This window comes from Candida tropicalis (genome assembly GCF_000006335.3).
Source record: "Candida tropicalis MYA-3404 genomic scaffold supercont3.5, whole genome shotgun sequence".
NCBI lineage: Eukaryota > Fungi > Ascomycota > Pichiomycetes > Serinales > Debaryomycetaceae > Candida > Candida tropicalis.
Genome location: NW_003020057.1, coordinates 1,124,638 through 1,138,718, shown reverse-complemented (window position 1 = coordinate 1,138,718; position 14,081 = coordinate 1,124,638). Strand labels below are relative to the sequence as shown.

The window sequence follows — 14,081 nt, the reverse complement described above, 5'->3', positions numbered from 1 at the left end:
TTTATTTTGTTATGAATAACGGGGAATAAGTTGATGTTGAAAAATCAAGAAAAAGACGAAATCCAAATCAACATGAACCCAGACAACCTTGGTGGTTTATATAGAAAATCTTCACATATCATTTATGTTGAATAATCAAGGAGACTGAATGTTGTTTATAAAAAAAAAAAAAATCACACAATAAAGGTGGCTCAGAAAGAAAAAGAAAAAGAAAAATTAAATGAAGAATAGCAACTATTAGAAAAGCCTCGCTTAACCCCATACTCCTTCTTTATTGTTTTTTTTTTGAGAATATTTAAATCATGACCTTCATCTAATACCCCTATAACCATTATTATTTATCATGACCATTAGCGAATTATCACTCAATTCAAACCAGACAGGCTTGCAGCGTTTTAAAAGTGAGATATAGTTAGTAACCTTTTCAGAGAATAAAAGTCTATAATGGCACTAACGAAAAATCTCGTATATAAAAAAAACCCTTTATTCACTATTTAAGTTTGATCCATGAAGTCTTGAAATTCATGATTGATCAAATGAGAATAACCAGAATTCATTCCAGAGTTCAAATCTGGTGTAGTAATGTTGAACATAAATCCTTCATCCAATGGTTCTTTATCAATTACAATAGCATCTTTCTCAGCAGAATGAACGTTCAACCAGCCCGCCTCGTTAGTGATATCGTTCCATAATTGTTGTTCTGCATCCAAATAAGTTAAGCCTTCTATACCTGTTAAATCTTGATTTGCATAAACATCACCAGTAGTATTTTCTCTTGCTATATTACTAGTAGATGGGTGAGAAAATTGAAAAACATCCAAATCAGTTGGATTCATTGAAGGTGGATTCAAGAAAGCCTCTACCTTGTTTGACGATGGATTCCCCGGAGAAGGAGATTTGTTTTCATCATCATGTTTTTCCAACAATTCAGCCATGACACCATTAAAATCAAGTACATTAATAAGTTTCAACAATTGTGCTCTTCTTAATGCTGCAGGATAATTACCCAATCTCTTCATTTTGGTGAATAAAATCAACGCATGATCTAAGTGGTCTTTTGTCGCTTCATGTACACCAAATGATGCATTAAACAAGATTAAGGTGGATGCAGATGTGAACAAATATTCTCTATCCATCCAACCAAACAATGCCACCATGTTATCAGGCACCAATGACCATATACTTTTGATTGTATTAATTGAAGCTTGGAATGAGGCATTAAGTAATGTCAAGACATTCTTGGAATACTTGGTAAGATCAATGTATTTGCTAGTGCTGTTTTTGATTCTGATTTCACGTAACTTTTGTGTTGCAAAATGAAACAACAAGGGACGAACAGCAAGGTTAATCCCTTGGAAATATTCAGTCATTAAATTTGTCACCAATCTAGATATCTTGGGGCTTTCAGCAGTGTAATCAACCTCAAGGTATTTTGGCAACGACGCCTTCCAGGACATCAATCGTTGCACCAAATCAGTAACAACAGGTAAAATATTAAACGATGGTTGTTTGGTATACAAAGATGATAAAATAACTGCATTGATTTGGGTTATAGTGACGCAATTGTTTATATAATCTGCAGGTGGAAAAATGTAGTATCCTCTAACGTCACTTTGGTCTCTTGGGAAATCAGTCAAATCAATCTTAAAATCAACTGGCAACTCAGTTGATACAGAATCATCTGCAAAACTCAATGGTAATCCTGCTTTGGACGAAAGCATTCTCTCATACATATACACAGTCCACCAGATTCTTCTTCTATGCTCCAACTCAAAACGATTCAAGTTTTCCTTATCAGCATCAACATGCCATCCCAAAATCAATGCTGCTCTCAATGCTAAACCGAAGTAAAAGTATGATGCTATAGTACAATCTGCTACTTGTAAGTAGAAAGCATACAAAAGCATAACCTCAATACCTCCATCTTTAGTGATGTTGTCAACAGCACCAGAAGCAAACAATCCAGTAAATAACTCTGATGCTTGGTAGAAGAAAGCAGATCCGGGTAATGCATGTTTTTCAGGTCGTTCTTTACCTGCTCTTTTCATGTTTTCTAATTTTTGTCTCTTTGCATGGGTGCTAGATTCCGTTCCCAAGTACATCTCACCAATTGCAAAAATAAGTAATACTTTACAGAACCATATTGTTTCTAGAATGGTTTCATCATCTGTATCTTTCTTAATGGTGTTCTCATCTTGATCAGGGTTGTTTGGTTGTGGTGAGTTTCGGTTCAATATTCGTTTATTCTCAGCAGATTTACCGGAGTATAAGTTCATTAAGAATCGTTTCACCAATCCTTCATTGAAAAAATAAAAGCACCCATCATTATAATTAATAAATGTATCGACCAATAACATGGCATATGAATATGATGGCAATTCAAAGTTTATGGATAAACCAGGTCTTGTTTTCGTCTTGGATAATGTAATCTTATATGCGTTCCCCTCCTTTTCAAGAATCTTTGTTTCACGTTTCCCTGGGTGTCTTTGATGTTCTTGATTTGATGAGACACTTGCCAGTAGTAGCTGTGGTTGATGGTCACTACCAGGAGATGGCGCAGGTGTAGTAGATGTACTGGAACTCGTAAGCAATGAGCTGGAAACAAATGAAGGTACCATATTCTGAATCTCTAAGCCAAACAAAGTCATAGATGATGAACCCACGTAAACCTTCTCTCCTGTACGAGACTGAATTAGTCTTCCATATTTATCTAATGACGGACTTATAACTTCTGTTGCTCCAGATGACGACAATCCAGTACCGGACAGCGATGTATTTAAAGTGGACATATGTGGTTGTGGTGCTGTTGTTGGAAATGTTGTGGAAGATGAAGGGGACTCTGTTCCTGCTGTCGCCAGTGGTTGTTGTGAGCCTGATGAGTCTGTAAATTGCATTTTTGAAGAAGACAGTGATTCTTGTTCTCTTTTTAGTTCTTGCTCTTTTAGATTATTTCTTAACGTAGCATTGTCTTTTTTCAATCTGGCAATTTCGTCATGTAATTTTGAAAGGTACTTCATCGATACAACAATCTTCTTGTCTGCCTCCACATATTCACACTTTGATTTTGCCAATTGACACTTTTTACACGGATCTCCACCAGGACATCTAATGTGACGTGTACGACATCGAATACATGCTAAAGAAGCTCTTTTCTGACGGGGATTTAAATTTTGCTTCCCCGAATTCGGGGTATTTGTTGAAACTGATGATGAACTTGAGGTTGAATTAGATGCTTGTAATTCTGTAGGTCTAATATCTGCAGCAACCAAGGCATCTGCAACCTGTGACTCATCATTCAAGCTCCTAGATTCACTCATTTAGGATGTGACAATGATGATGGGAAGTACAGTTGTGTCTGAGTATAATTGATAAGTTTGTATGGTTAAAAGGGAAAGAAAAAAAAAAAAAAGAGTCAGAAAATTTTTACGTTTTTTTTTTTTCGCTTGATTAACTGTAAGCTTACATAATCAACAGGCTGCCATTTTTCATCAACAGTTAACACAAGCGAATAAGCGCGCGATTACCCCCCCAAAAAAACACTCATACACACATTCACACAAAAGAAATCCATGCAATATCAGATCCACCTCCCAGCAATACAAGAACAGTTATTATCATAATGAAGTTGTCGGATTTACCAAATGAATTGTTGAACTTAATATTTTCATTTATACCTACAGATGATTTGTATCGACAGTTTACTCAAATCCATGAACTCAACTATAGTAAGGATTTCCCCTCGATTTATTCTGTGATTTATAAGCAACTATTCTCAAGAACGCTAATAATAAGAACTGCCAAAGGTGTTGGTTATGATACAATACGACAATTCTATTCATCAAATGAGTTGGCTAATGCATTGGTTATTACGTCGTTTGCCACAGGTTATCAGATTCTCAAGATCTTGATAGATGGACATTTCCATTCAAATCTACGTATTTCTCCTAATGAAATAACATTATTGTTGAGATATATGGATTCCATTGAAGAGATTGAAAACTTTATTAAAGTTTTAGAACAATTATCTTTTGACCTGTTTACTTCAAATGTGATCAAGACAATTAATTTCCAAATCATCTATGATGCCAACCCTACAAATGAGCTTCTTGCATTGCACAACAAAATCAAGTACATGATGGAAGACATGATTCACAAATCTGAAAAGATCCTTATTCAAACCAAAAAGAATAGTAAATGGTACCAACCAATGAACCCGTATTTATTGAGGAATTTAAAAGAATTATACTTGTGGAATAATGATATTGATAATCTTGCCATGAATGGGTTCTTTAAATGTGTGCCTGATGATTTGAAGATTTTGGAATTCTCTGGAAATAATACAGCTGATTTACAAGGATTTGTATTGCCACAAAGTTTGAAACGTTTACATTTATCAACAAATATGATAAGATCCTTGGAAGGGGTGGATTTCAGTAAATGTTCCAATTTGCAACTTTTGGATATTTCAATGAATCGTTTAATAGAACTTCCCACAGATCTTAAATTTCCTGATTCCACAAAAAGGTTAATGATGAACCATAATCAAATTGAAAATATTAATCAATCACAAGTCCCACTGCAAGTACAATTTCTCACTTTGTCATCAAATTGTTTAACTTCGCTAGATAATATTTATTTATCATCAAGCTTGATCGTGCTAGATCTAAGTGATAATACTTTTTCAAGTTTTAGAGAGGATTTTTTCAGTGAATGTGTTAATTTGAAGAAGTTAAATCTAGCCATAAATGCAATCGATGACTTAGATGATTTGGGCCAGCTTCCACCAAATGTGGAAGAACTCATCTTGGATTATAATGAAATTGATAATTATGATTTTACAAACATATTGACTCTAAAAAAATTGAAGAAGCTTTCAATGACAGGTACAGGTTTAATGTTTTTAAAGGATATTAAGTTTCCAAGCACTTTAGTACAACTAATTCTCAAGGATAATGAAATCAATGAAATTATAAATGTGGATTTTGGAAACAGTTTAGAATTCCTTGATTTAAGTTATAATAAACTAGAAAACTTCAATGTTTATGGATTGAGGTTACCTTCAACGTTGAAAAAATTAGATTTGAGTGAAAATGGGTTTCAAGATTTATCCAATTTTATAATCCCATCTTCAATCACCACATTATACTTTAACAGATCGAATCTATGTTTGAGCAACAATTTGCTATCCAAGTTTCCAGAACAACTAGAATTTATTGAACTTATACGAGCAATTCCTAAATCTGTACCCAAACTAAACTTTCTGAAATTTCATAATTTGGTATCGCTAAACTTGCAGAAAAATGGAATCACAAGTATTGAGAAATTAGATTTACCAAACGGTTTGCAGATTTTAGATCTTTCACAAAATTGTATTCGCCAAGTTTCTTGGAAATCCATCCCGGCAACAACACGACACGTTGAATTAAGAGGAAATCCCATTGAGAATCAATAAAAATAAAGTAAAATTCACCGAAATACAAGATAAAAAATAGCCATGATATTGAAATAAAAGAGCTATAAAAAATCCTGTAGATAAAAAATATGTATAAAATAGAGATGGAAAAATATACAGAAAAAAATAAAAGCCTAAAAAGATAAGAAAATAGCCCTAAAAGAAAATCATAAAATAACCAGTTAAAAATAGATGTAATAAAACATAAGCACACCCAAAGTGAAATAATAATAATAGTAATAATAAAAAAAAAAACCCTAAAAGGAACCAAAGAATATATTGGAGGATATCATATCAAGGTGACAATAGTAAAAAAGAAAACATAGAATAACACTCACTTAAAATAAGGAGCACATAATCATAAAGTTTTCAAAATATTGATCAATGACTAGATAATTTAAACTGGTGGCAAGACGTTTTCAGCCATGTAAGATTTACCGGTCTTTGAGTCAGTACCAATAACGTTACCAGCTGGATCGTAAGAACAAACAATGTATTTACCCCAGTTTTGAGCACTACAGTCTTTGTAAGCACATCCGACTTTAGTAGTGGATTTCCAGATCAAAGCAGTAAAATGGTTGTAATCAGTAGCGGAACCATAGTCGTAATCAGTACCATCTTCACCAGCTTCATTGTACCAAGCATTAACAACAGATTGACCAGTGCTGAAACCAACACCCAAGTTTTCACCGTATTTACCACCAGAGTGTTTCAAGTTACCAGAACAGTCATATTTGTCAGCGTAAGCTTGAGCGTATTGGTAAGCAGCATTGTCCCAGGACAAGTTTGGAACACCGTGTCTAGCACGCTTAGCATTATGAGCATCCAAAATGTTTTTGGGAGAAGTCTTCATCTTCAACACCACTGAAGTCAGAGGAAGAAGATGAGGAGGAAGTTTCAGCGGCCTTAGCAACTGGAGAAGTTTCAGCAGCCTTGGTAGTTTCAGCAGCAGTAGTGGTTTCAGCAGCAGCAGTGGTGGTTTCAGCAGCTTTGGTAGTTTCAGCAGCAGCGGTGGTTTCGGCAACTTGAGTAGTTTCAGCAGCCTTGGTGGTTTCAGCAGTGGCTTCAGCAGAAATAGAAGTGGATTCACCTTGTTGAACAGTAGAAGAAATCAAGGTAGTTGGGTTAGCTTGAACAACAACAGTTCTGGTTGATTCAGAGTTACCACTCTTGATAATGACGTGTTGTTCGTACAAGGTTCTAACAGCGTTAGCAGCATCACCAGAGACAACACTAGTGAAGACAATATCTTGACCCATAATGTTGGTGGAGAAGACCCAAGTGGATTGTTGAGCTGATTCAGCTTCGGCAGTAGTAGTTGGAACTTGAACAGCTTCAGTAGTTGGAGCAGCAGCTTGAGTGTTTGCAGCCTTGGCTTGAACAGTTTCAACAGCACCGTTAACGGTAGCGTATTCGGTGAATTGGTTAGTCTTGGTGACGTAAACGACGGCAGCGTTGGCCAAACTAGCGAGAGCAGCAGTAGTAGCGATTTGAGTGAATTTCATTGTAAAAAAGAAAGGATTGGGAGTTTAAACAAGCAACGATTGAATAATAAGGAACGACTAAAGTTGATTTGTTTAATTTAAAAAAGTAAGGAACGACAAGTTAGTTGGTGTGGAACAATAAAACTATTAAAGTAAATAGTAGTGCTAAGTCTTTGTTAGTTTGATTGGATGATATAAAAAGAGAATTGAGAATAAAAATTGTGTTGAAAGAAAGAAAATGTTTAAGGTATTTATAATCCGTCGATCGCTAGTTTTATTTTTTTTTTTTTGTTCTCTCACTATTTAGAGAAAAGAATTTTATTGTTAACCCAAAGGGGCGCTTTCACTAGTACTACTGACTCGTCTTTTGAACAATATTGTTTTAGCTTTGTGTTTGTTCATGCAAGGTTGTGAAATTTCGAAATGAAATAAATAGGCCAATTTCTTTTCAAAACAAGCAAATTATGTACAGGGAACTAAAAGAGAGAAATAGGAAATGCACGCAGTGGAATTTCGGATGAAAATTTCTTTTCCCGCCCATCATTTAAGGGGAAACAAAATCAAATTAATCAGACAAAGATTGATCTTGGGTTTACATCTCAACCAATGAGTGGCAGAGGCATCATTAAAAGGGGGTGACGACAAGTCAAAAGAAATAAAAAAGGGGACATTGAAAATTGAAAGGAAAAGATGAATGGTTGAGTGTTTATCACCGCTGTTTCAGTACCTTGTACCTGAGAGCAAAATTAAAATAAAAGTTAAGATTCAATGAAGGGGGTGGGGCGAGAGCGAGAGAGAAGTTAAAGATCAAACACACTGGAAATACTAAAAGCTTAGTTGTTCAAGCCTACATTTTACTTTATCCATACTTGTGACGTAACCATAACAAAGAGTTAAAGAATGGAAGAGATGGGGGGGGGGGAAATATGAACAATTAGAGTAATTAGAGTAAGCATCCTACTGATTTCAGATAGGTGGGATTTTTTTTTATTGTTCTCCCTTTAATTTCTTTTTCTCTCTTTTCTTGACCTGGCTAGAACCAGCACTCTTTCGCCCCAGTGGGGCTAAATCAGTCCACCATGCATACGATTTAGTTTCTTAGTGCTGCCTTGTTTATTTTTCAAGTTCATTTGGCCAATAGTATGCTCATCGTATTCCCACCAATAGGAACTTTCGGGGAGGTGTAATTTGTAAGCGGACATAACGTATGATGAGTATACACCTCGATCCTTTACTATAATAAAAAGTAGAAATGGAATTATCGCAACACTTTGCCTCATCTTGAAGAAGTCTATAACTTTATCGGATCAAAGAAACCCACGTCATATTCGTCTAATGAAACCTATTTTGTTTCCCACCTTCTCTATCTCCCACCCCCTATTCAATAATAATTCTAGACTTTAGAATTTAAAGTGTATCATTTGTGTATATTTCCATTATGATGATGCAATCAAATGAATAATGTAGCAAATTCAAAATAAACATCGTACCTGAAAATCACGCATCCTGTTGATCATTAAATTCAAACAAAAAGAAATGATGATGTTATCCTCTTGATAGAAGTTCTAGAATTGTCATAAAAGAGAATAAACCCTCTCCGATCCAAAAAGAAGTACCTCTTCGTCGTGTTTTTGAAATCGATGAAATGTCATGGAAAAAAAGAAATCCAGTTGAGATCTAGAACGATGCTGACGATCTTGCTCCTAGTTTTAAACCTCCTCGAGTAACATGATTGTTCGATGTTGAGTTGCCATTTATTGGGGTTAATGAATCCTCGTTTGTGAAACATTCTACTCTGAAATATTTTACAACGCATCGTGACTTATCTTATAATTCTTTGTTTCTTCTTCACTCGTTCTCATGTCCATACCGTTTTTCTTTTAGTAGAAAAATTTTCGGTACCTGAAAATTTGACAATATACACAAACACTGGCCTCCCATTTGTACCTGTCATTCTAAGTATTACATATATTAAAGAAAAAGAAGAGACGATAATCTTAAACTTGCCAATTACAAAACAATAAGGTACAACGAGGTACATATACATAAACAAGTCAAGTCTAGATTCAACATTATTCACACAAACGAAACAAACTTTTCTTTTCATCACTCAATGATTTGCTAATATTATTGAAAAATTAATTGATTGGTATTTCATATTTTTCATCCATTTAATGGAAGAACGTTTTCTTTCCATTGACCGGCCACATTTCCGGGACTTGAATAGACACAAATGACATATAATCCAAAACCATTAGCTCTGCAGTCTTTGGCAGAACATGCCAATTCTGTAGTACTTTTCCAAACAACTTGTGTGAAATGATTAAATTCCCCTTGAGACCCTTCATCATACCATGCATTAACAGCATCTGTAGTAGATTTGTACCCAAGTGCCAAATTCTCTCCATATGGACCACGAGTATGTTGTAAACTTCCAGAGCAGTCATATGATGATGCCACGGAATTTGTAAAAGATTCCAACTTTGAGCTCCATTTCAAAGGCCCTACTCCGTGTCTAGAACGTTTGGAGTTATGAGCGGTTAAACATTCTTCAGCAATAGCTGGCAAAGAAGAACCAACCTCGTGTGGTACTTCCTTTGTCTTTTGTGGTTCTGGTTCATTATGTTCCGGTTCTGGTTCATCATGTTGTGACTCTGGTTGTGGTTCATCATGTTGTTGTTGAGGCTCAGGTTGAGGCTCAGGTACTGGAGCTTTGGTTTCTGCAGGAATACTAGTAGTTATTACGACCTGTTTTGCGATAACAATGGCTTCTTCTTCCTTTTGTGGTTTTGGAGCAGGAGCTGGAACAGACTCCTCAACTTGAATAGGTGCAGGAACTGGCTCTTCAACTGGAACAGCTTCATGTTCTGGTTCATACTGAGGTTCTGGCTCTTCAATGTATTCTGGAACAGAAATCGGTTCTTCGACAGGTTCTGGAACAAGTTCTGGAATAGGATCCGGATCTTGATTTGGAATAGTTGGCTCCAAAGGCTCATGTTGCTCTTCTTGAGTTTCTGGAACAACGATCGGTGTTTCGAAATTAGCCTCAGTTTCAATTGCTGTGGGGACACTTTCTTTATTGAAATCATCGTATACAGTATATTCCTGACCATCTTTGAAAGCAACAGTGACATAAACTGTTTCGTAAAGATAAAGGGCCTTGGATTCTACCAAAGTTGTAAAAACTGGCAATGCAGCAACCAAGAAAGATGATACTCTCATATTGAGGCGACTGATATGTATGGTGTTCAAAAGGGCAAATAAAGCAGAAAACAATTAAAAAAAAAATTAACAAAAGTCACTCAAAATACGTCAATGAATTGTCTTTTTATTGATTTGAAATATGTATCACCAATTGACGAGTTTAGTACCACTCAATTGTTATTTTTCTTCGTCATATATTTGTTTACCTTTGACTAGCAGATTTTCACTAGAATGTCCATTTCAACCAATTAGGAAATTAAGAAAACCAAAAACTTAAACTTTTAGGATAATTTTCTGTTATTATTATTATTAGTATATTTTTTTTTTTTCTTCCTTAATATAATAATTGTACAACCCATGAACATTTATTCGTCAGTGACCCGCTACCCTTGAGTGGGTTAATCATTGATTCTCTGGTCATCACTGATCCTTTGATCTACAATAATAGAAAAAAAAAGTTGATATTCCTCATCGTCATTGGGATTTGTGAAGAAGGTCCAATTTAGGATTAGGATTTAGTGTGATGTAAGTGTGCCCCTTGCTTGGTTTCAAAGTACTATGTGGATCGTTAATTGCGAAATTTAGTTTTGAGTAAAATTGGGTTTGGCGATTTTGTGTATTTGTAGCAGAAACGCGTTAACTTTCTCACTTTATTTTTTTTATTTCTTTGTTGCATAAGAAAAAAAACATTCGTCGTGTTTTTATTACTGGTTCACACACGCATTCTCGGGCACAAAGACACGTGAGAACTGTTGTGTGTTTATTTTATTCTATATTAGGGAAAATTAAAACTCACACATATATATGAGAATCAAAAGTATTCAATTTATGCAATCAACCACCTTGTTCTGTTTTTTATTTTTGCTTTTTCACTTCTTCTTACTGTTCCTCACGATACGCGTGTTTTATTATATTTCTATACTGAGAAATTAATTACATACTCCTATAGTGGTTTTTTTGCATTCGTCATGACGACACACTGAAAGGGTAAGATCAGAACAGGGATCTATTAGTTCTCTAAGTAGTCAGTTAAGTTTGGATATTCAATCTCATACGGTTCTTCTCCTTCACCATCTTCAACATATTTACACCACTTTCTCAAGAAAGAATTACTACCTTGACCACCTTGATTCAAAAGTTCTAGATCACCAACAATACACAAATGTCTCTTTGGTCTAGTAATTGCAACATTCAATCTCCTTTGTTCACTTAAAAACCCAATTTCTCGATCATCATTTGATCGAACTAATGACAATATGATGACCTCTTTCTCCCTTCCTTGGAACCCATCAACCGTATGCACTTCAACTTCTGGAACTACTTTCTTTTTCAATAATTGCACTTGTGCAGCATAAGGAGAAATTATTCCAATATCTTGTGGTCTGACACCAGAATCCAAAAGTTTCTGTAAATGTCCTTGAACTACCAATATTTCCATCTCATTATATTTGGAATCACCCCCTTCAATCGATTCATTTATTTGTTCAGGAAATTCACCACCTTGCGTGTCATACCAAATACACTTTGCTGATGTTGTTTCATTGTCTTCTACTCCTGGTAAATCCAACAAACTAATATCCTTAACAGATGAATCACAAAGTAATTTATTATCATATAATTGCATACTTGGAAACTCCATAATACTTTGATTCATTCTATATTGAACATTCAACAACTTTCTAAAGCTATCTCCATCACATTGTTTGACTAGCCTGTCAAATAAAGTGGTTCCCAAAAAGGACTCATTTTTCTTACATTTAATAGTCGGTGGTAATTGCATATTATCACCAGCAATGACCAATCTTTTAAAATTGCTAGTCAACAATAAAGGAATCCAACATTGAGGTTCTAACGATTGAGAAACTTCATCAATTATAATGGTATCGAATGACACGCCTTTCAAATCAAATGACCCTGCCCCATGTAATGTAGAAATCACAACTTGACTTTGTTGCAATAACTCTGCTACAATTTTCTTTTCTCTTTGTTTAAGCTCTTTCCTCAACAATTTCAATTCTTGATACAATGCCTTTCTCTCGGCATATCTCTTGCATTTCTTGATTTGAGATAAAGTACTTTGAATGTCCTTTTCAATATCCTTTATAACATCATGACCATAACTCTTTGATAAAATTTCCAACGAATGTGCCAAATTTCCTGGTAATAATCTTGCCGGATGTCCCATTCTTATTAGCTTCTCTGGTTTCTTATACTTATCATGTAGACGTTCTAATATTGTGTCAACAGAAATATTGGATGGTCCGCATACCAAAACTTTCTCTCCAAGGTTATTTGTCAATTGTTGGATCAATTCTATTAAAGTGTATGTTTTTCCAGTACCAGGAGGGCCATGAATGATTGTTATGTTTGACTTGTTAATTGCAAAATCAATTGCTTCCTTTTGTGAGTCATTCAATCGATCATTGATAAATTCCAATTTGAGATTACTTGTTGGTTTTGGAATATATTTTGATTCGCCCAACAATATTCTATGAATATCATTTTTATCCTCAAGTGCATTGACTTTATCCATGGACATCAACATTCTCTTATAAGTTATTGAATTAGCTAATTTGACCAACCACATTCTTGAATTTTGATCGTTGGTGTTATTATAATACTGTAATACTTTAGAATCATCATTTGCTTCATCCACCGAGATTGAAATGGCTTGTGTTGTGACTTTCAATACAACTGCATCTATTCCGTCAGATGTTGATTCTTCACCGTCTTTCTTCAGTTTTTTATCTGGTTTGCTTGATGACATTCTCGACAACCTTACTATATCCCCAGTTCTTAAAGTTGATGTATTGATCTCATCTGTGGCTGAAAACCCTGGATCCAATTGCAATTCCAATATCGTTTTCCCACCTAAACCTGTACGAATATTGGCAATTTGTAAGTTAATTATACCCAATCCCAATTGGGCTAATTTCTTTGGAGTGAATGTGTTGATATACGTAGTTGTTTGTTCAACATCTTCTTGTTGTTCTTCAATAATTGCAGTCTTAAACTTATCATATAGTCTCATAGTCTTAATGTACGTGTTAGTTGATCGATAGAAAAAGAAAAATGTCTGAACCTTGTTTCTTGAAATCAAAGCAATTTTGTTATAATTTGATCTCATGCATCTCTAGATTCATACTCTAATTGAATTATGTTTTATGTAGAGTAGTTTATTCAATATTTGATCATCCTGATTGATATGCATTCATTGTCAAATTGTTTTGAGTTCATGAAATCAAATGACTTAATGATCAATTGGTGGTTAAAACGTACCGTAGACAATTTTGTTGCTGCTGATGGTGATAAGATCAACGTAAATTTTACCTGGAAGAAGATTTTTTTTTTTTCGTTCTATTTTTTTACAATTTTCGCCACAAAATACCTCATCTTATTCAAACAAGGAAAACATTATGTATAAATAATAACTATTAACCAAACCTATATCCAAGATAACAAACACGTGTTACAAATTATACCAATAAACAAACCTAGCGTAATCCTTGGTCATCTAAGTTTCTATCTAAATCTTCATTGACGGCATCTTTCAAACGACCCAAAACTGAACTTTGTTTGAAGTATCCAGAAACTCTTAATAACTTAACAATCTTATCATAACAAGTTTCACCAAAAGATAAGTAATTTCCAAACCATCTTCTTATATCAATCAGAGAAAAATTACTAGTATCAAATTTCAACCCCGTGTTTCTGTGAATTCCAGCTAGGATGACAGATATTAAAACTAAATCAATAGCATAATGAGTTATTCTCCCAAGCTAATAGCATGTTAGTTCTCTGTTGGCAACACAAATATTAACAATAAACCAATACATACACCCATGTTGTTGAATGATGATTGCAGTTGAAGAAGGAAAACAAATGGTTTGACTTTTTATACCCCAAGGTTGATTGTTTTTCTTTTGAACTAAAACGAACAG

The 14,081-nt window shown here is 34.7% G+C and overlaps 6 protein-coding genes across 6 annotated transcripts; 1 reads left to right on the top strand and 5 right to left on the bottom strand. All coding sequences in view use genetic code 12, as the record gives it.

The window, feature by feature from the left end:
• Nucleotides 1-494: 494 nt before the first annotated feature.
• On the bottom strand, nt 495-3,317 carry PUT3 (Put3p; the record flags this gene model as incomplete). Its single annotated transcript, XM_002549840.1, has 1 exon — nt 495-3,317. One exon carries the CDS (start codon nt 3,315-3,317, stop codon nt 495-497), a length of 2,823 nt encoding a protein of 940 aa, XP_002549886.1.
• A 302-nt stretch (nt 3,318-3,619) lies between these two features.
• CTRG_04182 (leucine-rich repeat domain-containing protein) lies at nt 3,620-5,452 on the top strand (the record flags this gene model as incomplete). The annotated part of the gene is made up of 1 exon (XM_002549839.1): nt 3,620-5,452. One exon carries the CDS (start codon nt 3,620-3,622, stop codon nt 5,450-5,452), a length of 1,833 nt encoding a protein of 610 aa, XP_002549885.1.
• A 397-nt stretch (nt 5,453-5,849) lies between these two features.
• On the bottom strand, nt 5,850-6,305 carry CTRG_04181 (uncharacterized protein; the record flags this gene model as incomplete). Its single annotated transcript, XM_002549838.1, has 1 exon — nt 5,850-6,305. The coding sequence occupies one exon, from the start codon at nt 6,303-6,305 to the stop codon at nt 5,850-5,852; it is 456 nt and encodes a 151-aa protein (XP_002549884.1).
• CTRG_04180 (uncharacterized protein) lies at nt 6,268-6,957 on the bottom strand (the record flags this gene model as incomplete). The annotated part of the gene is made up of 1 exon (XM_002549837.1): nt 6,268-6,957. The coding sequence occupies one exon, from the start codon at nt 6,955-6,957 to the stop codon at nt 6,268-6,270; it is 690 nt and encodes a 229-aa protein (XP_002549883.1).
• Nucleotides 6,958-9,099: 2,142 nt separating this feature from the next.
• CTRG_04179 (CAP domain-containing protein) lies at nt 9,100-10,158 on the bottom strand (the record flags this gene model as incomplete). Its single annotated transcript, XM_002549836.1, has 1 exon — nt 9,100-10,158. The coding sequence occupies one exon, from the start codon at nt 10,156-10,158 to the stop codon at nt 9,100-9,102; it is 1,059 nt and encodes a 352-aa protein (XP_002549882.1).
• Nucleotides 10,159-11,149: 991 nt separating this feature from the next.
• On the bottom strand, nt 11,150-13,267 carry CTRG_04178 (ATP-dependent 5'-3' DNA helicase; the record flags this gene model as incomplete). Its single annotated transcript, XM_002549835.1, has 1 exon — nt 11,150-13,267. One exon carries the CDS (start codon nt 13,265-13,267, stop codon nt 11,150-11,152), a length of 2,118 nt encoding a protein of 705 aa, XP_002549881.1.
• Nucleotides 13,268-14,081: the final 814 nt, after the last annotated feature.